Below are 23747 nucleotides of genomic sequence, written 5' to 3'. Positions count from 1 at the left end.
TTCTTGGATCATACTTTGAAAAGGTAGACACTTGTCTCCTGCTCTTATAAGTGGGGACAGAGATAATTCTAGCTGATAATTAGCTTTTGTTAATAATAACTTCAGTTAGAAAAAAAGAGAGAATTACCCTGGTCAGCACATTTTTGGGTCAAAGAACACAAACATCATGAAATTACCTCGGGAAAAAAAAGAGGTTCATTGAAACTTATTCTCTAAAGTACTTCAGGAATGCAGGAAAATTTTCAGGAAGATCTGAGGAAGGGCAAACACCAAGGCAGCTTGTCGGACTACTCATTCTCTTATCTCTAACCTCGCTTTGTATCTGTGCTTAGTTCCGTTTCTCGTCTGCTTCCTTGGAGTCCCATCACCGTGACACATACACACATCTCTCCGTGGGTCACCTGATTCTGAATGCCAGATGACCTTTGGCTCAAGTGCCCATTTCCATGTGGCAGTTTGGTGGCTTTCATTTCAAATTTCCAGCCAGAGGGATTTGATCCGTCCAGATTCTGTTCTTCAGAGCAGGCATTACCAGCAGAAGTTCTGGACAGTTTATAAAGAGACCACTATTCTGTGAGGTTTGTCTCCCTCACATCAATTCTCATTTAAAATGTGGATGTAGGGGTGCCTGGATGGCTCAGTCAGTTAAGCATCCTCTTGGTTTCAGCTCAGGTCATGATCTCACAATTTGTGGGATGGAGTCCTATGTAGAGCTCCAAAATGATAATGTGGAGCCTGCTTGGGATTCTCTCTCCCTTCCTCTCTGCCTCTCCCCTGCTCATTCACAATTGCTCACATGTGTGCATTCTCTGTCTCTCAAAAATAAATAAATATTAAAAGAATGTGGATGTAGAAGATGTTCATGATTGAGTTGAGGGGCAACGTGTCTAAAATTCTCTCAAGAGTGGATCTTCTTCTGTTCTACCTCTTTCTCTTAAAATAGATTGGTGGACATCCTCTGGTTGAGAGCTTTCTCTTAATAGAAATGGTACCGTTAGTGGGGTTATTATCCTTTAGTGGCAATCTTTTTTCCCCCAATGACTGTTTTTCAGATAAAAACGGAGCAGTTTTAGAAAACAGGCTTTGTAAAAATGTCACCAGCACTTGGCTATTTCCTCCCTGATCATTTTGACTTCATAAATTATGTGAACTTTTGAAATTTCATTGAGCTCTTTAAATAACCATTTCTTTTAATTAGATTGCTTCAGCATGAAAGTCTAAAAATGTGCCCTGTTTTCTCCTTCTAATGAATTAAAGTGAGAAATTAGCTGTCCTAAGAAGTTTTTGTTTCAGCACATTTTTTCCATTCAAAGTGATTTACAGCAACCTAAATCCACTAACTAGCTTGCATTTCAGATGTCTATTGGTGCATGTAGGTGATGCTTTATTTCTGCTTAGAAGGTGTAATGCAGACTCTCCGGGGAGCTAGTCAAGCTGGGTAAAACTATTAAATAGGAGTGTACAGAGACAAACAAAATTTTGGAATCAATGAGACAAATCAGAATACAAATAAGAACTGAAATCTAATGGAAAGGAAACCAACTAGGAACAAATTCACAACTTGATGCTAAATTTACTCTGTTCTGTAGCTTACATGTCAAATTAAGTATTTTTTTACATGCATCTCATGTCAACACAATTAAGTATATATATAGATTTTTTGAAATATCAAATTAGAACTTTTAGAAAATGTAGATAATTTTCCCTAGCCGTTGTGTCTTTGTAACTTATATATGTTCCATCATTTTGTATTCGTTAATTACATTAATAGTAAAAACAAATTTAATTAATATTGCAGTAATGCTGTACAATTTAAAAGCAGTTTCATATAAATTGTCTCATGCAGTCTTCACAAGGACTTTGCGGAGCCATTTTAGAGATGTACGAAGCAGTTCTTTGGTGAATGGATTTGCTTAAGGGCTTACTCAAGTACAGTGTAGGTATAGCAAGACCTGGACTGGGGTATTTGAGCTCCAGAGCCCATGTCCCTTTGAGGCTACCAAGCATCACTTGTGGGGGAACATGTCCTGTATTCCTCCAGTCATCTGGAACTGGAGATTGTTGATGCGTGTGGAGCATTATAGAAAAGGCACTGTAGGATAGTGTTTAAGATGATGGTTTCTGAAAGCAGACTGCCTGGATTCTCATCTCTGGTTTTTCTCTTACTAGCTATTTTACTTAATATTTCTGGGACTCAGCTTCTTCATTTGTAAATTGGGGATAATTTTATCTTCTTCTCCAGTGGTTGTTGTAATGATAAAATGGAATAATGCCTGGCATACCGTGAATATTCAATAAATGGTAGCAGTAATCATTATTTTATACATTGTTTTCAGAGTGAACAAATAATTCATATATAGAGAATGTGATATGTGTAGCTCTGTGCTCTTATTAACCTAAGGCCAGCAAACACTACTCAAGGTAAAATGATTTGCATAAATATTCTATGGTGTACCAATTTTTCATACCCATATGTTTATAGCTGATTCACAGTTGATGAATAAAATGTGACCATATTAACATATGTATAAACCTACGTGTGTGTATATATATATGTATGTGTGTGTGTGTATATATATATATATATATATATACACACACACACACATATATAATTATGTGTATGGGCATAATTTTTACAAGGCTTGTGTGTGTATATATATATATGTATATACATATACATACATAATTATGTGTATGGCCATATAATTTTTAAAAAGCTATGCATGCATACAGAGCAAATGTTATTTCATTCCATTTTCCCCCCCTCTGGAGAAATTCCTTTCAGTAGGTAAAAAAGTAGTTGAAAACAACAAACGTTTGCTAAAATTCCTTATAGGACTTCATGCCACAGAATTTACCAGTCACAATAGCTTTAGAAAACTTTCAGGAGTCTTGAGACATGATTTAAGAGGCAGTATCTTTTTTTTTAAAGTTTATTTTTCTTGAAAGAGAGAGAGTGCAAGCAAGTGGGGGATGGACAGAGAGAGAGAGAGGGAGAGAGAGAATCCCAGGCAGGCTCCTGCATTGTCAGTGCAGAGCCCAGTGTGGGGCTTGAACTCATGAACCATGAGTTCATGGCCTGAGCTGAAGTCAGACACTTAACCGACTGAGCCACCCAGTTGCCCTGTAAGGCAAGGTGAGTTTCTCACCAGGAAACTCAACCTGGATGTCTGCACATTTTCTTTTCTATCTTAAGGTCATGTTCTGGGGGTACTCTAGGCTAATGATCCTATTGTTGAAATGAGATATAGGGTAATAACCTTGGAAGGCAACAATTAGAGCTGTGTAAAACTTGATATCCCTGTTTTCATAAGAATTAATGTTTCATAAGAGTTATGTGTCTCTAGCATCCTTTCGCAAAAATGTAGGAGGCAACACTTGGTGTTCATGCATCACATCCAGGGAGGAAAAAATAGAATAGAAGAAAGGTGTTTTTTATTTGCTTGTGCCTGACTTGGGAATTGTGACATGAAGAAAATTGTTTGTTTGTTCTTTTTTCATTTAAATCTTCTCCAGGGGGTCTTGCATTATTTTAATATGATGCTAACTGTCTGTGAAGCCTATTTTGTTAATTTGGAAAGCCCTAATATTTGATTAGGTTAGTTTATCATGGAGCTCTGTCTGGATCTGTGTAGAGAATTCTAGTAACTGCTGGAATTTCCTACAGTCTCATTAACCTTTTAAGGAAAACCACGGGAATTAGTTTTATTTTCTTAAATTGCTTGTTTACCATTTATTAAACACGTATCACATGCTGGGCAGTTTACATGAAAAATTAGTCTTTGTATATAAGAATCTGGTTATCATAAGATGTTAGACATATAGATAAATAAGAAAACTATGTATATGTATATACCGGCCATGCTTAGATGAACTAAATTCTGCTAGAAGTTTCACTTCCGCATTTTGAGGTGTCTTGTTTCACTTGGCATATTTACCGGCTTGTATGAGAACGTACTGGGCCATATTCTTCCTACCCATGCCTTCAAACACTGTGAGTATATTATCCATCCATCCATCCACTTACCTATCATCTATTCTATTTTAAAAAGGTTAATTAACACTCTCTCATTTCTCCACAAAAGAAGCTTTACAACTTCAATTTTAATAAGAAGAACAAACGCTGAGAGAGATGTTTTTACTCAGTCTCATTTCTCACCAGGAAACTCAACCTGTATGTCTGTACATTTTCTTTTCTTTCCTCAATGAAGAGAAAGGTCACAGCAGCAAAGCCCGTGTCTGTCAGGCTTGCTCTTCCTGGTCAGCTTTATTATTAATCTCTTCATATTTAGTACCATGTTTTCTGAGGGGGAGGACATGTCTGTCAGTCTTCCCAGTGCAGCTCCTGCCTTCTCCTCCTCTTTATTATGCCATATGGGCATCATTTTACCTCCTTTCTCCTCAGACAAGAAAGCATAACTTCCTTCACTAGAGTCCTCACATATCAAACCTAGCCAATGTAATTATCCAATCATGGAATAATTCTCTGCAGTCCTTTATATAATGTATAAACACTTTCCTTTATGCATTTTGCATTGACTCAGATAGAAGCTAGAATATGTTTTGAGATATGATGCTTCACTGGTTTATCCTCCAACTAATGCATTCTGAAAAATATATCCTACTAAACAATCTAGGATGTGGTAGAAAGTACTACTATGTCCTCAGGGCAGGCTAAGTTTTGACGCAGTAACCACAACAACCTCAAAATTTTAGAGCCTTCTAACAACTCAAGGCTTATTTCCCACTCAGGTCCATCATGGTTGGTGGGGACTCTGCTTCATGTCTCTTCACTTGGAGACTCAGGTTGATGTAGTTCCCACTGTTAAGAACAGATTTGGTGGCTCGGGCTGGTAGGGAGGAATGTAGTGAATTACACACTAGCTTTTAAAGCGGCCACACAGATGATATCCTTTGCTTTTGCTCATAAGTGACTGCTTTCATTTTACTTGAGCTTTCATTTCATTGGCCAGAGCAAGTCACATCACCACATCTAAAGTTAATGAGGTGGAAAAGTACAATATTACCGTGTGTCCAGAAGAGAGAACCAGAAATATTTGGCAGTCAGTACTAATGTTTATTATGACTACCACAACTACTTTATCCTTTTATAGTTCTTATCAGGCAACGTAGAAATGAATTTTGGTGCTGGCATTGGGAAGGGGAAACCAGATGCAGAGTTTTTGCCTGTCCATCCCTTTCCAGTGTATGATAAACTCTCCTTATAACAAAGACGGTAAAATGGCTTTTGTGAGTGCTGAAATAGTGCCTCTTCTTTCAGGGGAGAGGTCAGTGGCCTGCTGTTCTGTGCTCCTGGTTGCCATTGTACTGTGGAAGGGGCCAGAACCCCCACCACCTCAGGCTGTCCCCAGAGCTGTCTCAGCTCAGTGCTGAACAGAGTCACTAATAATCTCTTACCTCCAGCCTGGCTTCCATTCAAAGACTTGTAGGGCTGATCTCATGACCTACATCTCCGTTTTCCTGATTCACTATCAGAAGTCCAAGGATCCCAAATAATGATGACAGAGAGGGTCTTCTCCATTCCACTCTGAAATCCCAGCCCTTCTTGCATCCTGCCACGTCCTCTGCAGTTTACAGTGTGCACCAGCCAGCTCCCTCAGGCAATCCTCCTACTCCTTCCCAGTACAATTACTTTCCCTCTTTCTCAGATAACTATTGTATATCCTCTTTTTTCTTTTCAAGCAGCTCTCATATTTCATGGCAAAATTAGATGAAATCGGATAAGAAACTGCCTCACGTCCTCACCGCCCAGTCTACTCACACCTACCTGCCTTGGTAGCTACACATCCGACCTTCACTCTTGTTAAAATGGATTATTTTCACATCAATTTATTGTTAACCCCCCAAGTGCCCCGAGTCTCAATTCCTTCTGCCTTCTCAAGAACATTCTTTTGTAATTACCCATCTTCTTTCCTATATTGTGCGTTTCTCTACCAGATCGTTCCAGCAAGCAAGCATGCCTTTATGGCATCCATTAAAAAAAAAAAATTCCCTTGACACCATGTTTCATTCCAACTATTGCTCGCTTCCTTCTTCCCTTAACAGAAAAGCTTCTTCGAAGAAATTTGTATAATTGCACTGTTTTACATCCCATTCTCCAATACACTTACTTTAATCATGCTTTTATTTTCATCATGCCTCTAAAATGATTTTTACTGTGATCAAATGCTAACAATAGCTAACACAGAGTGCCTACTATAAGGCAGGCAGTGCTCTAAATACTTTATATCCATTAACTCATTTTAGCCTCAAACCAACCCTATAAAGATGGTGCTGTTAGTATCCCTCTTTTAGATAGGAAAAAAAAATGCTATTCAGAGACACTGAATAATTTGCCCAAGGTCACACAGCTTTTCGGAGGAGCTTACGTTTGAACCCAGCTACTCTGGTTTTCAAGGCTAGTACATGATATTACTTTTTTAATGGACAGTGATGTCTCTTTGCTTATTGAACCTTTCAGCAGCACTTGACAAAGCTGATCAAGCCCCTCCTTCTTGAAACATTTTAGTTTTTGGTTTTTCATGCTTTCATCCCATGGTCTTTTTCTCTTACCTAATGCACTGCTCTTTGTCAGTCTTTATTGGTGTCTTCCCCATTTAGGACTGAGTTTTTTTTGACTATTCTTTCCCTTCTCTCACGGCAACTTTTCCATGGTAATTTGGTTTAGTCTGTGGCTTTAAATATCACCTATGAGTCTAGATTTCTTAAGTATGTATCTGCAGCCCAGATCTCTTCCCTAAGCTCTGCTTCATAAATGCCACTGCCTGATTTACATAGCTACTTGGGTGCCTTGTAATAATCTCAAATTTAACACTGACAATACAGAACTATAGATGTCTTAACCCCACCCAGCTATTGCCAGACCCCCCTATTCCCAGGCTTTCTCTATCTGCCAGAACCACCACTATATATGTGTATGGTTCGTGTATAGTTAACATACAGTGCTGTATTAGTTTCAGGTATACAGTATAATGATTGAACAGTCCTACACATTGCTCAGTGCTCATCATGATGAATGTACCTTCACCTATTTCAACCCCCCACCCCCCAATCTCCCATCTGGCAAACATCAATTTGCAGGAACACCAATTTACCAACTTCTAATTGTTCAGGACAAGCTGAGGAGGAATCCTAATTCCTCCTTCACTCACAGCTCACATTCAATCCCCTAACAAGTCAGACAGCTCTACAGGGAAATACTCCTAATCTTCCACTTCTCCCCAACTCTGCTGCTATTAGTATAGCCTAAGTCCTATCCTTTATCTTTGAGACTCTTACAAACTCTTTGTAACTGGTCTCCCTGATCGCACTCTTGCTTTCTTCAGTCCATTATTTAAAGAACAGTCTGAGCAAACTTCTAAAGCATTTATGAGATGGTACCATATCCACCCAGAGTATTTCCCTTGTGAAATCCAGTCCCCACACTGCAGCATCCCAGCCCCCACTTGATCTTCCTACATTTCTGACACAGTTCCATAGACCTCTCAACTGTTCAGCCACACTGTAACCTGGGAACACAGCACACATTTCCCCATTTCAGTTCCCTGTCACTTACTGCTGCTTTTCTTTGGAATGCTCTTCCTTTCCTAGATCTTCATAATAGATGCTTTCTTCTCACTCAGGTCATCATTAGATTAACTCACAGAAGTCTTCTCTGAGACTTACAAAAATATAATTTCCCTCTCTACTCTCACCTATCCTACAGAAATTCCTTCCAGGAGCTTAAAAATCTAGTATTGGCTTTATGTCCTGCCTTTTCGTTGTTGTAGCCCCAGTACTCAGAAACATACCTCAGGTGTGATATTGACTCAAATAAAATCTGATTAAGTGAAGTGCAGTATAGAAAGCAGTATATGGACTTGTATGACATAATGTGAAGCATTCAATAAATTAAAACAAACTGAATCATCCTTAGCTAAGAAAATGTTTTCTAGAGCATAAGAAGAAAGAAGTCTCGCTCTCAAGTTTTTAACTTTCCCACAGATAGCCTTCTGTTTGAATCAAACACCGAGACATCCCCATTTGTATCTTCAGTGGCAGGAAGATCTTTATGACATTGGAAATGGTATCTGCTTCTTGCAAATTCTTTTGAGAATCGCATGTCAAAGCTGTATGTCACACCCAACTTTCTTGGTCTCACATAGAGGGATGATGTTGACAATATGTGTGATTTGTTCTCTCTCACAAGAAAAATCTAAGGAAGGTATCTAACCTGAGTTACAGCACAGTGATACTCATACCCAAGGGGAAGATTAATATAAATATATGATGTACTGATCTCATTTACAAAATGGGCCTCGATATGTTTATAACATTAAACAACTTCAGATGTGCTTTTTATATCAATCACATTTTTTAAATTTCTGAAAGCATAGTGTTTCAACAGATGTTTGATTTTAAATTTGTTATTTTTAGCAGATGAAACTTCTTTATAATTTCACAGTAGGGTTAATACTTTGAAGATGAAATGCTGCAAAAAAGTGAGGGCAAACTAGAACCCTAATGTAACGTGATAAGTGAGGTCCAAAATTCTCAAGCACCCAAACCATTCAGTAGCCTTACTGCCAGGTTAACGCCATGGGTCGGGGAAACTTAAAGCTGGTTGGATGGGGCTTCCAGGCTAGATATAAATCCATCCACATTCTGGCGACAGTTGTTGCTATTGGTGGCAGTTGTTCCCTCAGGAGGAACTGAAAGAAATGATTTTCAGGTCTGAAGCTGGCTGGGACTTTCAGGAAAATGGCAGCAACTTGAAGAATTCCCAATTAATTCATGCCCAGGGAAACTGGGCAGAAGAATACCTAGAAGATGGGTTCCACCCTGTACTTTCTTCCTGAAAAGAGGTTCCATTTCTGGCCTTTGCACTCATCCCTAGAAGAACAACATAACCTTAATCCCTCCTCCCCCACTTTGAGACCAGGTCTGCTCTTAGCCCCACTGCAGGATACCTTGTCTATGGCTTTACTCTTCTTTGTTGGACAGAAAGTCCTATGCAAATAAGTATGTTTTTGATGGCACCACATATTGCCTCTGTATTTCAGACTGTTCTAACAGCTCATCCTAATCTGGTCACTTTTTGTTCCTGCTTCACCAAGCATTTACTGACAGAAATGGTCCTACCACATTTAGAAAAGAAATCAAATCTGCATTATGGAGTCAGCATCATTGTATTTCTAGTTTCATGCATGGTGGGTCCCTTATAGAGCAATATTTAATGCACTTCTAATTAAAAAGGGGCGGGAGTATCCAAGGCTTTCTCAGCGTTGCCTTATCTCTTGTTTTTGTTTGTGCAGCTCACCATGTTAAAACGGGCACTTGTGAGGTGGTGGCACTCCACAGATGCTGTAATAAGAACAAGATAGAAGAGCGATCACAGACGGTCAAGTGTTCCTGCTTCCCCGGACAGGTGGCAGGCACCACGCGAGCAGCTCCATCTTGTGTGGATGGTGCGACTTCTTCCATTGCTTCTTGTGGTTGTATAGCTGGTGACTCATTAGAACTGGAACCCCACTACAATGCTGTTGACTATGGTCAATCCTGAGGGACCATACCATAAATCATGTGGTTGTACAGAGATTATTTGGGGGGTATTCTGAAATCTGAAATCCTTTGGAAGGAGGTCGAAGACCTTACTCCGTTTTGTAATAAGGCATTATAATGAGGTTCCGACAAGTCCATGTGTTTCTTACTTTGATACCATGAAATACTGATTTGCCAGTGAAGGGCTTATGTATGTAAATTAATTGGGAAAGGAAGGATGAAAATAATGGATTAAACAGTATGGTTGCCTAAGAACCCATGGATGGTTCTTAAGAATGAAAAAATAAGCACCATACAAATGAGCAAAGTTGTAGTTGTAGATTAAATTCACATGAAATATTGATTTTTATGGAGATCCATCAAAATATTAATTTCTTTATTGGAGGGTTCACCTAATTACAATAGGAGATAAATCTTTGTATGGGTCTATTTAATTGATATTATCATAGATAATTAAGTACTCATATTAGCATGGTTCATTCCTTGTGATGATGGTTACTGCCCACATTAAAATAATTACATTAATTCTGAGGGTTGCTGGAGGGGTTGTGGGAAGGGGGGGATGGGCTAAATGGGTAAGGGGCATTAAGGAATCTACTCCTGAAATCATTGTTTCACTATATGCTAACTAATTTGGATGTAAATTTTAAAAAATAAAAAATAAAATTAAAAAAAATACAAGAACAAAATCCCCCCCAATTACATTAATTCTAATAGCCTCCTAATTTTAGCCTACTTGTGGGAAATATTACACTGATTCTAAAATACTATGAACTGGTAATAGGTTTATTTTTTTATATGTTTAGGTAAATAATTTCACACATATGCCTACAGAAGTCTCTTTCCAATGAAGCCTATATGTTCACATGAAAAAATCCTTCAACAATGTGCCTATAATTAACAATACTATTTGTTAAGAGAGTAGAGCTCATGTTAAGTGTTCTCACCACAATAAACTAAAATAGAAAATAAAAATTCTTTTAGCCAGAAAATCTAGAAAGATTCAGCCCCTTTGGACAAAAAGAGAAGCATGCTTCAAAACCCAATCTACCCAGTGATGGGGAAAATTGGTGCCCTTTTTTCCTCTTTAAATGTACATTCAGAGAATTAACTAGTCCAAATAGAAAACACTGAATTGATTTTTCTATCTCCTGTAGCTTCAATAGTGGAACAGAAATGGTGGTGCCATATGCAGCCATGTCTTGAGGGAGAGGAATGTAAAGTTCTTCCGGATCGGAAAGGATGGAGCTGTTCCTCTGGGAATAAAGTGAAAACAACTAGGGTAAGTGGACAGCCAGCTTGGGAAAGCAAAAGGTCTCTGAATTTATAGAGCATGGGAAAGTGTAGTAACATGGTTAAGTGATGGTTGTAGAATGAAGAGTTTTCCATACTACATTTCCCGCCCACCCCCTCCATTTTCTTCCTAATTCATTTTCTCATAGCACATTTTTATTTCACTCAGAATAACATCTTCTATAGATTTCCATAAACTGTCATGTTATTTAATAAATTAATGTTATTTGTTCCTTCATGAGATACTTACAGTAATGTGAAATCCCCTGAGGAATCATGTTAAATGCTGGGAAGGTAACCCCAATCCTTAATTCTAATGGACAGTAATTTGAATAAATTCTGGGAAAAAAAAAAAAAACCCAAAAAACCAAAACCAAAACAAACCTTATTTCAATTTCCCAGTGAAGATTCTTTCATTTTCATGAAAGTAATTATTTTGATCTCCCTGATTTCTGGGTCAGTAAATAGTTTTCTAATGGTTAACTCTGTAATCATTGTAATGAGTTACCTAGAGTAGTTTCTAAATCTCAGGGTCAATATGAAAGGAATACTCTTCAGACAATGATGTATTTCGTTTTGCAATGATTGACTTCTGGGACATGGTAGAGAAGTGAACAATGGTTAGATTTATTCTCTAATTTCCTAATTAGCTCCATGGATATTCTGGACTGGCAGAATTTAAATTCTTTGTAGAATCAGCAAATGAAAGTTCTGTCTTGTTTTGCTTTTTGCTTTGAGGGGAAAGCAGACTATTGATTAGAATTGGATAATTGGAGACAAGAACAGAATAATGATATAAGGTGATACTTTATAAATAGTAACATAAAACCAGAGACTGGTTAATTTACCATAGTGTTTAATAATAGCAGTTTTTTTTAAAAACCTTGTCTGGACCTATTCAAGATTATTTTTGAAATCCCATGAGATATATAATTCAGTCTGTTGAATAACATGTTTAGTGCATTGACTGTTCACACATACACAAAACTAAGTTTCCAACAGCAAAAATAACTTTATACTTTGTCAAATTATTCATGACTGTATCTGTTGACTAAATGCTGACACACTTTTACAAAACCCATAGACTGCATGATCAGTTAATTAGAATAATTGTATTATTCAGTCAGTTAGCACATGATATCAACTATATTGATTTGTTAAAAAACATCCTGGCAATATAAAATTTCCTTATAAGTTATTTATAGCATGGAAATATTTCCTTCCTAACACTGTTAATTCTTAGTCCAAAATAGCACTCATGGAAATTCACTGAAGATTTGAGATTCCGAAGCAAATTAAAAAAAAAAAAATAGCACTCTACAACTAAACTTAGCTTTTTATTACTTCGGTGGACATGGGGAAGCTAACATTTATTGGATACTTAAAACATATGCCATAAACCGAACAAAGTACCGCATGTGACTGAGCTCATTTAATCCTCTTAACAGCCCAGTGAGGAAGATAATGTTATTATCTCCTTTTTACAGATGAGTAAACCAAAGTTTCAGAATCTTCAGTGACTTCCCAAGGTCAGCCAGCTAATTAACAGGGAAGCCAGAGTTCAAACCAAGCAGGCTCATTCCAGAATCTAATTTCTTAAACCGTCGTTGAAACTGGGTAATTTAACTTAAGTTTAACTAAGTAATAGTGAGGAAAGTTTCCTATCGTTCTATTCATATCAGGTAGACCTTTAACTTTCTGGATCATTGAAATGAAAAGGTCAAGACCATGGGATGGAAATTCTCATAGTAAATTGTTTTACAAGTGGTTGCTTCACTCCCTGCTGGGCTCTAGTCTCAGCGGTCCAAGGGTAAAATTGAGTCTCTGAAATTCTTCAGGTTTAACTGGCTTTCATAATGTAATTAAACAAGTTGGATGACAGGCTAAGAACTTGTGAGTGAGGAAGACCATATCTAGATCCTCCATTTTGTTTTAGTTATAAGGTGTGATGTCACATATAGTGGCTTGTACTTTCTGTTTATATTTCGTCTCTTTTGCCCTGAAGATCTGTTAAAGGAGGACCTCACTGAAGATATTTGAGGGAGGACTCAGGCAACTATTCTCATTTAAAAAGGAAAAACCATCATATATAAGACCAGTGATCTTGAAAGATGGAATTTCTTGCGTACAATCAAAGTAAATTATTATTTTTTTCTTCAAAAGCAAAAGATGGCTGGTGAGAATGCAGCTATGTAGACATTTCCAACTAAAGGGATATCATGGCATTCCAAATGGCTAGGCAAAAAGATGTGCAATTTGGAATGTTTTTTGGCTCACAAAAAAATTTGGGTAAATTTCCCTGAGGCCTCAAAAACAAAGTTTCCAAGGTCATCAGGTTATTATTATTCTCTCTCCACTGAAATAGTACCAAAAACATAGGAGATACACATTTTTGAAATAGTTCTGGCACAGTATTACTTTGCACACAGTGGAAGTGTTGGACAGAGAGAGTTCCTGCCATACATAAATAGCAGCAGTGTAATTGAGAAGATTCTGATCATCACTTGAGTCATTGGCATTATTGTTCATGTGCCAGTCTTTGATAAGTTAGCCATGGCTGTGGGAAGCCAAGCAGCCACTGAAGCCCTGATTTGGCAGGTCCTGGCCACAAGTGGGGAAAGTCCAAGAAATTAAGCAGGAATAGGTTACAAAGTAACTGAAGAGCTGCTTGCATCCAAGAGTCATTTGAGTTTCTTATGCAAGATATGTTGGTCGTGTGGGATTATCACTGCAAACAAAATGGCCCGAGAAATGATTAAAATTTGCAATAATGTACACCCTCCCTTTTAATTGCCCATATTCAATCTGGAGTACTCTGGTAAGCCTAATGTTAGAAAAAAAGCAGTCAGCCAAAAACAGCAATGAGGCTTGCTTAGCCTCCGCAGAGATACAGTGGTACCTTCCAGAATTGACTATAGATTATGGGCTGGGTGAATCCCTCATTTAAGACTAATTTGGAATTTGCCTACTATAAAATGTGAATTATATCCCCCTTCTTATTGTTCTGACGCATTTTCTATTTGTCCTGACAAGGGAGAGAAAAGGCAAATAGCCTTTTTGGAACATCAATATTTTGCATACATGTTCTTCGACACCTCAAACATTTAATATGGAGGGAAAAGAGGATGCAACTTTTGTTTCCTGAACCTGATTTCTCATCTTAAAAATGGAAACTTAGGACTGCCTGTGACATCCATAACCACCTATTGTATTACTTTTAAGAACTCCTAAGCTCAAAAGAAGGAAAGGAAAAGTCATGAGAGCCTTTTGATTTCAAACTCACTTTCAAAGATAAATAATAAAGAACTTTTTCAAAGAGTCATTAATAAAAGAATAGTCTTTCCAGTGTGAAAGAGCACATAATTATACGCTAATTCTATCATACAAAAGTAGCAGGGGGGAAAGGTGCTATAGAGCTGTAAGATTTGAGGGAAAAAAAAAATCTTTGATAACATTGTTGGATCCTCAGAAAAAAACAGACTATGATTCACTTATTTTAATGTTTTGAAATTCTTTCTTTGTGGAACATCTCCTAAAGGAACTCACATTTTGCTTTTAGAATTCAGAGCCCATGGCCTTGGGTATGGGCTCGAAACTCTAAATGCCAATGGTCATGTAGCATTAAGTCTGATTCTTACCTAAAGAAAGATGAACTTCATAATATGCAAGATTTTATATTTTCATTAGAAATATTATCTTTATGAATCATAAATCCTAGGTCTATTTATTTTTCACATAAGAAATTTTCTGGGTGATTTTTAATTGGAATTCTTTCATCTATACTAATTTACTTAAAGTGCATTACGGAGATAAAAACTCTAGTTTTCTATTGTCTCTGAATATAAGTGGATAAAGCATGATTTTTTTTTGTCCTATAATGCAATGAAAATCAACAGCTGTTAAGAATTCCCCATGCATAAACATTCTATAGTAATAATGCTCTTATTACAGTCAAAGCCACAAAAGCATATATGCTGGTATTTACTTAGCTTTTATAGTGTACTAGGCACTCTGCTAAGTGGACTGCAGGTATTATCTTAGTTCCCCAACCACAATAGGCATTAATGAGGGTACAAAGATACATGGTGTGAGCCCTATCAGCCAGAAGTATGCACTTGAGAAGGGGAATGAAGAGCATACAGTTGCATTATCCTTATATTTGTTATCCATATGCAGTCCACAGACAGCACTGGAATCATGGATAAATATAAGAGTAACATTGTTATAATAATGGGGATAGTGTAAGCCTTTGGGTCAGCTTCATCATCTGCAAAATAAATGAGAATATTGAGTTAGATTGAATTTCCAGTTCCTCTAACCAGTATTTATTTTTTGGTTCCACGTGCCAAGGAAACTTCTAACTTCCTTTCCTGCTAAATTTATATGACACTAATAACTGGCTAATCTCAGAAGATAGATAGGTATTAGGTTTTTAATCCTTCCCTGTAAGGGAAGAGAGAAACAGCATCTTAGATGCTTTGCTGATGAAAGCCTCAAGTCTTCCTCTTCCAGATGCTGTTGGATTTTATACCAAGAACACTGTTCTTTGTTAGGGGGGTCTGAACAGTGTCCAGAGGCACCATTCCAGCCCCAAGGCAAAACAAAACAAAAAAGATCACACGAGGAAAAGGGTTCATTTCTTCACTTTAACATGGTGCAATTTGTGTGACTACTTCAACCATAGTGCTCTCTCTTGCCTTGCAAATTTAATCACAGACTTCGCATAGTGTAGTTCTTTCCTGATCAACTCTTTTGTAACAGACACATTCACCATTCATTTGTCTTCATCTCACCTCTGGTCAGGCCCTAAATTGCATCCTGGTCCACAGCACAGAGTGCAGTGACCTTTAGGGCTGTTGTTTTCCAATTATTTTGCTGGTACGTTTCTACAGTAAGAAATACATCCTACAGTGTGATCCAGAATACACACACTCATACATCCCACACTGAAGTTAAAGTTCTAATTTTTTGGTTTTACTTTCTTCATACCTATCTCAACCCCATAATTTGATTTTATGACCTGTTAGGATATGCATTTTGAAAACCAGTGCTTTAGGAAGTGGCAACCAGTCGCCACTAACTTGCAGAGATACAGACTACTGATTAAACAGTTTTCAAATCAATCCACCTTTTACATTTTAGTTTTAAATATTTTCATTCAATGTTTTGGGGTCAAAAAAACGTTATCATCTTGTAAAATACAGATTTCATGGGAAAGAATGCATATACTGTGTATATTCATTCATTCAACAAGTATTTATTGTCTATTGTTGTGAGGTGCTATTCACAGCATGGAAAAAAAATCCCAGATGGGAATCCGTGCCCTCATAAAGCTTATATTCTAATAGGGTATACTAGTTTTCTATTGCACCCTTAGCAAATGTAGTGACTTACCGTAACATTCATTTATTCTATGTTGGTAAGACTCGGCACAGCATGGTTCAGTTATTTATCGGCTCTGGGTTTCACAAGGCTGAAATCGCAGGGTGTGTTTCATGTTTTCACAGCAGGGCTGTGTTTCTGTCTGGAGGTTCTAGGGAGACTCTGCTTCTAGGCTCATTCAGGTTGTTGACAGTATTTGGTTCCTTGTACAAGCAGGAATGAGGTTTCTGTTCTTCTAGTAGTTGTCATTAGGGAGCCTCTCTCACCTCAGTCAGAATGCCTGCTTTCCTCATCACACTCATTCATTTTCAAACCAGCCACTGCATATGGAGTCTTTCTCATACCTTGAATCTCTCTGACCCCCATATGTCTTCTGCCTTACTTTTCTGCTTCTGAGGGCCAGGTATAATTACATTGGCTCCACACAGATAACCCAGATGATCTCCCTATGTTAAGGTCAGCTGTTTAGCAACTTTAGAGACCTTACAAAGTCCCTTACAAAGTTATTTCAGTAACTAGGGGACAGTAATCTTGGGGGTCCATCTTTAGAATTGTACCTATCATGCAGAGAGAGACAATAAGTAGGTGAAGTAGATAGTATGGTAGATGGTGATAAGTGCCATGGAAGAAAATGGAGAGTGCAGAGGAGGAAGTTTGCATATTTCACTGAGGTCCTGGAGGAGGTGAGGGAATGGGGCACATGGCTACCTAGAGGACAGGTTTTCCAGGTAAAGAGAAGAACAGGTACAAGGGACCTGACCTGGGACCTGCTGTGGGAATATCACATTCAAGGGACAGCAGTGGTGCTTGTGTGGCTGGAGTGCAGTGAGCGAGGCTTAAGTTTAGGATTGGAAGGGTAACAGGGGCCTATCACGACTGACTGAAATTTTTGTCCTGAGCACGCAGAATGACGAAGTTGCCAGTAGGGGAGATGGAGACAGTTGTAGGCAGAGCATGTCTTATGTTTTGCATTAATACTGCTAAGTCTAGGTCCTTTAATTAATGGAAATAAATACAGTAGAACATCTTGAACTTGATATGTATTAAGAAGAGTAGGTAAAAAGTATTAGGTAAGAAATACACACATTTAGTGACCTTAATATCGCAAAAGATTTAAAATTTCAAATATTAGGGACATTTGGAAAAGTATATAAGGGACTATATAATCACTATAATAATTTTTTTTAAAGAGATGCGGACAGAAATGGATTAATATAATGAAGGACTTTTCCCCCTCAATTAGATAATGAATCCAAAGGTCGGTAGGAAAACAAGCTAGTGTCCATGTAACAGCACTGGTAAAAGTAACATTTAAACCTGGTGTTTTAAATTTAAGAGCTGCTTACTTAAGAATAATCTAATAGGGCCAGAAGTGTCTCTCTTGGTATTTCTTTAGAGAGTTATTGGAAATTAACGCAAAGACTTAAAAATACATATCATCAGGGCTATATTTCCAAAATGAGGCCTATAGTTTTATAATTAAAATGAAAAATGGGCAACATATGAATACGTTGAAGTTCCTTTAAGATTTAAATACTTCTATAGTATTTGAGCCAAGCGTTTATTTGTGTTATTCTGAATATTGTGATTATAATCTTAACATTAATTGTGAATGTTCACACATGGTAATAGAATCAAGTTGGGACATGGTACAAGTTCGTTAGCAACTATGAGGTACATCCTTAGGTTCTTGCTTATGTCCTGTGAATTAAGTGGTGAGGACCACATCCCTCTCTCTTATCTGAGGATTAAACTTCTGTGAGGGATACATTTTTAATATGGAAGAGCTTGATGTTTGTTCAGAGGTAACTATCCCTCAGAGAGGCAAGCCTGTTTTTGGTTATCTGTAGTGCCTTAATAAATGAAGAACACTACCTCAAAGGACTTGAATATTCCGTTCTCCTCTCCAAGGCATGCTACCTAGTGGGGGTTCTATGCCTTCTCCTTTTCCCATAGTGGGTGACAGCTCTGTCAAAAACCATAGATAATCTTCACTGTATACATCCCCCATACTTCTTTCTCTTCTCTACTCTTCATACAATTTACATGGAATCTACAACTCTTAATCAGTGATTTCAGATCCAATTTCATTTTCTTACTTTGGCCAACAGGATGAAGATACAGCTGAGAAATAAAAGGTAATTTTCCCACAGGCTCAGAATTTCAAATGCTTTATGACTGGTGCAGAGATTGCATAAGAAAACAAAACTGTGGCCTAATTCCCAGTTCTCTCTAGGATGAGCATGAATCCCGGCTCTCTGCTGAGCAATCCACTTGTGAATAATGTGAGGTGTGCATAATACAAAGAGCAGAGTCAAGCTTCACTCTACTGTGTACCCCAGAGACCATGTCTGACCATGATAAAGTTCTGGATGCTAACTTTTAGTGGGCTAGGGGAAAAAAAAGGCTTATCTAAAGGATTTTGTGGATAGTTACGTCAGAGAACAGAAGCACTAGGAGTAACATGTTTTAAATTATTTGAAGATCTATCACATAAAAGAAAAACATTAGACTTGTTCTGCATGACCACAAGGAGTACAATTAAGGGCAAGGAATAACTCTAATGGTGTCAGCTCTAGATGATGTTGAATGGGCTGCCTTGGGAAAAAGTAAATTTCTGCAAGTCATCAATTTGTGACTTAAAGGATGTGCAGAAACTTAGAGTGGGCTAGTTTACTATCCCACCACCACCACAAAACAGCTTATGCAAAGGCAGGGAGGTATAGAAGATCATGTCTTTCTTTGCTCATGGAATAGAAATCAGTTCATGTGTGTGTGAGGGGAATCATGGCAGGTTGAGTTTTTATCATAATAGTTTTTTAAAATGCCATGCTAAATGATTGGATGTTAATCTCTAAGAAATGATAAACCACTGAAGAACCTTAATGAAAAGAGAAGAGATGTGGTTTACACTTTAGAAAATCTATTTGTTGGCAATGTGTCACCTGCAAGGAATTGAGAGGAGTAAGAGATGATGGGCCTGAACTAAGACAGGAAAGTGACACACTGAGGGTGTCATAGCCTAAGAAGTAGAATCAATAGGGTTTGGCAATTTTATATAAGAATATAGTGAAAGGAAAATTTCAGAAAGTCCCCTATTTTTGGCCTAACCTATTTGGTGATATTAATTGACAAGGACACAATGAGATGGAGATCGACTGGACAGTTTGATATACAGCCTTAGAGATGAAGACAGAAGTTTGAGAACAGTTATCCCCTAGATGATGAGGAAATGATTCTGAAGGCTGTCAGAGAAGACATGTGTTGAGAGAGAAGAGAATCAAAGACATTTTTTCAGGTAATTCACAAGAAGGTCCCTGCTTAGGAACATGAAATGTGGACAGAGTGACTGGAAAACGAAGAGACCGTAGAGTCTTAGAAAATGCAGAAAGAGAGAGTTCCAGGGAGCCAGAGCCATCAATTTATACAACAAGTATATAGAACCTACCAGATTATGTGGACTTTAAATTTCTTTCTGAACATGACATTTGCAAGAAATATTAGAAGTTCACAATCTGTTAGTTGAATATGATTTACTCTCATAATCTTAAGATTTGCTTCCGCATTGTATGGTACCATTGACAAACCATTGAAAATACTGTAGAATATACATCTATTTAAAGTAGAATGTAATATAAGAAACATTTTTAAAATAAGAGTATAGCAGAACGAGAAGATTAAGATGGCAGAGGAGTAGGGGGCCTTACGCTTGCCTCATCCCTCAAATACACCTAGATAAATATCAAATCATTTTGAACACCCAAGAAATTGATCCAAGGACTGAGAGTAAAACTGCACAACTAGAGATAGAAAAAAAATGGCACATTGTGGAAGACGGGAGTTATGGAGAGTTAATTTGGGGAAGAAAAGAATTGCGAGTGCTGTGGAGGGAAGGGAGCCCTTATCAGAGAGAGAGGAGCAAGAGAGAGGTAAAGAGAGTAAAAGTAAATGGGGAAATTGCACAAGAAAAACTTTTTCCCAAAACCACTGACTGGAAAAAGGAGAGGGGCTGAATAGTACAAGTTATAAGCAGCAGAGCTGGAAATCTGAAGTTTTAGAAGTCCACACCATCACCAGGGTCATGCCTGGTGGGCTTGGCAGAGACCTGAAAGCAGGCAGTATGGTCTGAGGATCCCCTGAGCCCCCTGAGGAGAAATAGTTCCCCTGTTTGGAGTACATTTGCGAGTGCTGACATGGCCTCTCCAGGGACAAAAAGAACTGGTGATGTCAACCTGCTGCCCTGTTTCCTAGTATAGGAAGAAAGACACTGGCTGAGGGAAACAAACCTTTGCTGGCTTTGTGTTGTGTTTTACCATAAACTCTGAACTGCTGCACTGAGGTGGGACCACTTTTCTGGGACAAACCAGGAAACAACAAACGTGTAACCAGACCCTCTCCCAGAGGATCAGTGCGGGTCTGCATCGTGGGTCCCCAAGATTTGGAGTTTTGAAACACAACAACACATCTGAGATTAAAAAAAAAAAAAAAAACAAAACAGGAGTACTGCGCTGCCTGGCAGGCAGACAGCTCATTGAAGCCAGGGATCTGACAGAAGAGAGGTGAGAGTAGCAGTAAGAGGTAGCAGGCATGAACTCCCTGCTCTCAGGATGAGAGGGCAGGGACACACCATTCTCTCCCCTCCCGCCACCACCATCAGCAGTGACCAACTTTAGTGTGCAACACAGCACCCCCAAGTGGAGGCCAGAGTTGCTTACATCACCCCCCGCCCCTGCCATGCCCTCACTAGAGCACGAATCAGCACAGCAAGCTCTACCCCCAGAACACCAGCACAGACCCCTCCCATGCATCAAGTTTACTGATCATAGAGTGCTGCAAAGCTTCAGCTCTAGGGGAAATAGATTTTAGCTTCCTGTTTTTTATTTTTTAATCTGGACCTCTTCTTACTATAGCCATTACTCTCAGGAGCCCAAATACAACATGCTTTCTTAACACATACGAAAAACAGTGATGACCCACACAAAATGAGAAGATGGAGGAAGAAGTCATGGCCAAGGATTTAATCAATACAGATACAAAGATGATGTCTGAACCAGAATTTAAAACAACAATCACAAGGATACTAGCTGGGTTTGAGAAAAGCATAGAAGACATTAGAAAATCCCTTACTGCAGAGATAAAAGAACTAGAGGATGGACAAAGTGGAGGAACAAATGAGTGATATAGAAGATAAAATTATGGAAAATAATGAAGCTAAAAAAAAGAGGGAAGAAAAAAGGAGATTTAATCAAATTATAATAAAAACTTCTCTAATCTGGAGAAGGAAACAGATATCGAAATCCAGGAAGCACAGAGAGCTCCCACTAAATTCAACAAAAGACAGCCATAACCAAGACATATCATAGTCAAACTCACAAAAACACAAATCAGGAAAGGATCCTGAGAGCAGAAAGGGAAAGAGAGTCCTTAACCTACAAGGGAAGACAGATCAGGTTCACAGATCTGTCCACAGAAATGTGGCAGGTTTGAACGGAGTGGCGTAACCAAGAATATCCAGCAAGGCTGTCATTCAGAATAGGAGAGATAGAGTTTTCCAGACAAACAAAAACTAAAGGAGTTTGTGACCACTAAACTAGCCCTGCAAGAAATATTAAAGGGGACTCTGACGGGGGAAATAAAAGACCAAAAGCAATGAAAACTAGAAAGGAACAGAGAACATAACCAGGAACACCAACTTTATAGGTAACACAATAATTGCTATGAATATAAATGGACTAAAAGCTCCAATCAAAAGACATAGGGTATCAAACAAACAAAAAAAAACAAGGCCCATCTGTATGTTGCCCACAAGAGACTCATTTTAGAGCTAAAGACATCTGCAGATTGAAAGTGAAGGGATAGAGAACCATCTATCATGTTAATGGATGTAGAAATAAAGCTGGAGTAGCCATACTTATATTAGACAAACTAGATTTTAAAACAAAGACTATAACAAGAGATGAAGAAGGGAATTTTATCATAATTAAGGGGTCTATCCATCAAGAAGATATAACAATTGTAAATATTTATGCCCCAAACTTGAACTCCCAAATATATAAATCAATCAATAACAAATGTAAAGAACCTCACTGATAATAAAATAATAGTATGGGGCTTTAATACCCTACTCTTACAGCAATGGAAAGATCATCTAAGCAGAAAATCAACAAGGAAACAATTTGAATGGCAATCTGGACCGAATGGACTTAACAGATATATTCAAAACATTTCATCCTAAATCAGTGGGATACACATTCTTTTTGAGTTAACATGGGACATTATCCAGAGTAGATCACATACTGGGTCACGAAGCAGTCCTCAAAACCACAAAAAGATTGAGATCATACCGTGCATATTTTCAGAACACAATACTATGGAACTTGAAGTCAACACAAGAAAAAATTTAGATCACAAATACATGGAGATTAAAATATCCTATTAAAGAATGAATGGCTAACCAGGAAATTAAAGAAGAAATTTAAAAAATACATGGAAGCAAATGAAAATCAAAACATAACAGTTCAAAACCTTTAGGATGGAGAAAAGGCGTCTTAAGAGGGAAGTATACTGCAATACACGTCTACTAAAGAAGCAAGAAAAGTCTCAAAAACACAACCTAACCTTATACCTGAAGGAGCTAGAAAAGGAATGGCAAATAAAGCCTAACGCTAGCAGAAGAAGGGAAATAACAAAGATTAGAACAGAAATGAATGATATAGAAACAACAATAAAAAACAGATGAATGAAACAGATCAATGAAACTAAGAGCTGATTCTTTGAAAGAATGAAACTGATAACCCCCAGCCAGACTTACCAAAAAGAAAAGAGAAAGGACTCAAATAGATAAAATCACAAATGAAAGAGGAGATATCACAACCAACACCACAGAACTACAAACAATTATAAGAAAATATTATGAAAAATTATATGCCAACAAACTGGGAAATCTGGAAGAAATATACAAATTCCTAGAAACATACAAACTACCAAAACTGAAACAAGAAGAAATAATTTGAATAGACCCATAAGTAAAACTTCTCAGATTAGATTTTTAAATCATTTTAAAGTTTCCTACCAGTTACAAAATATGGAAGAGAGGAGAGGGGGAAAGAAGGATTTTATATATGGGAGGGTAATAGTAACTGATTAAATAAAAAATAGTTTAAGATTGTGGCCATGAAATACTGGAGCCTCACAACAGTGTACACATTTATTAATGCTTTTAGCTTATAGAACACTTTAAAAACATGGGGCACCTGGGTGGCTCAGTTGGTTAAGCATCTGACTTCAGCTCAGGTCATGATCTCGTGGTTTGTGAGTTTGAGCCCCACTTCAGGCTCTATGCTGACAGCTGGGAGCCTGGAGCCTGCTTCAGATTCTGTCTCTCTCTCTCTATCTGCCCCTCCCCTGCTCATTCTCTCTCTCTCAAAAATATAAATAAACATTAACAAATTTTTAAAAAAATAACACTTTAAAAACAATATATTTTATTTATTTCTCATTTTTTTAAC

The 23747-nt window shown here is 37.8% G+C and overlaps 1 protein-coding gene across 4 annotated transcripts in view; it reads left to right on the top strand.

Annotated features, from left to right (window-relative positions):
- The window catches only part of TAFA2 (TAFA chemokine like family member 2), a 495541-nt gene that overhangs the window by 436796 nt on the left and 34998 nt on the right, over positions 1–23747 (top strand). For all 4 annotated transcript variants that reach the window (XR_006709583.1, XM_045467008.1, XM_045467007.1 and 1 more), the window contains exons 3-4: positions 9318–9470; positions 10722–10846. Coding sequence is in view for 3 of the 4 variants with exons in the window: in XM_045467008.1 (XP_045322964.1) it covers positions 9318–9470; positions 10722–10846 (278 nt within the window). In the remaining variant the exon portion in view is untranslated. The remainder of the gene's footprint in view (positions 1–9317; positions 9471–10721; positions 10847–23747) is intronic.

This window comes from Leopardus geoffroyi, chromosome B4, assembly GCF_018350155.1.
Source record: "Leopardus geoffroyi isolate Oge1 chromosome B4, O.geoffroyi_Oge1_pat1.0, whole genome shotgun sequence".
Classification (NCBI taxonomy): domain Eukaryota; kingdom Metazoa; phylum Chordata; class Mammalia; order Carnivora; family Felidae; genus Leopardus; species Leopardus geoffroyi.
Note: the sequence above shows the minus strand (reverse complement) of the source record. Positions and strands in the feature narration are given on the sequence as shown.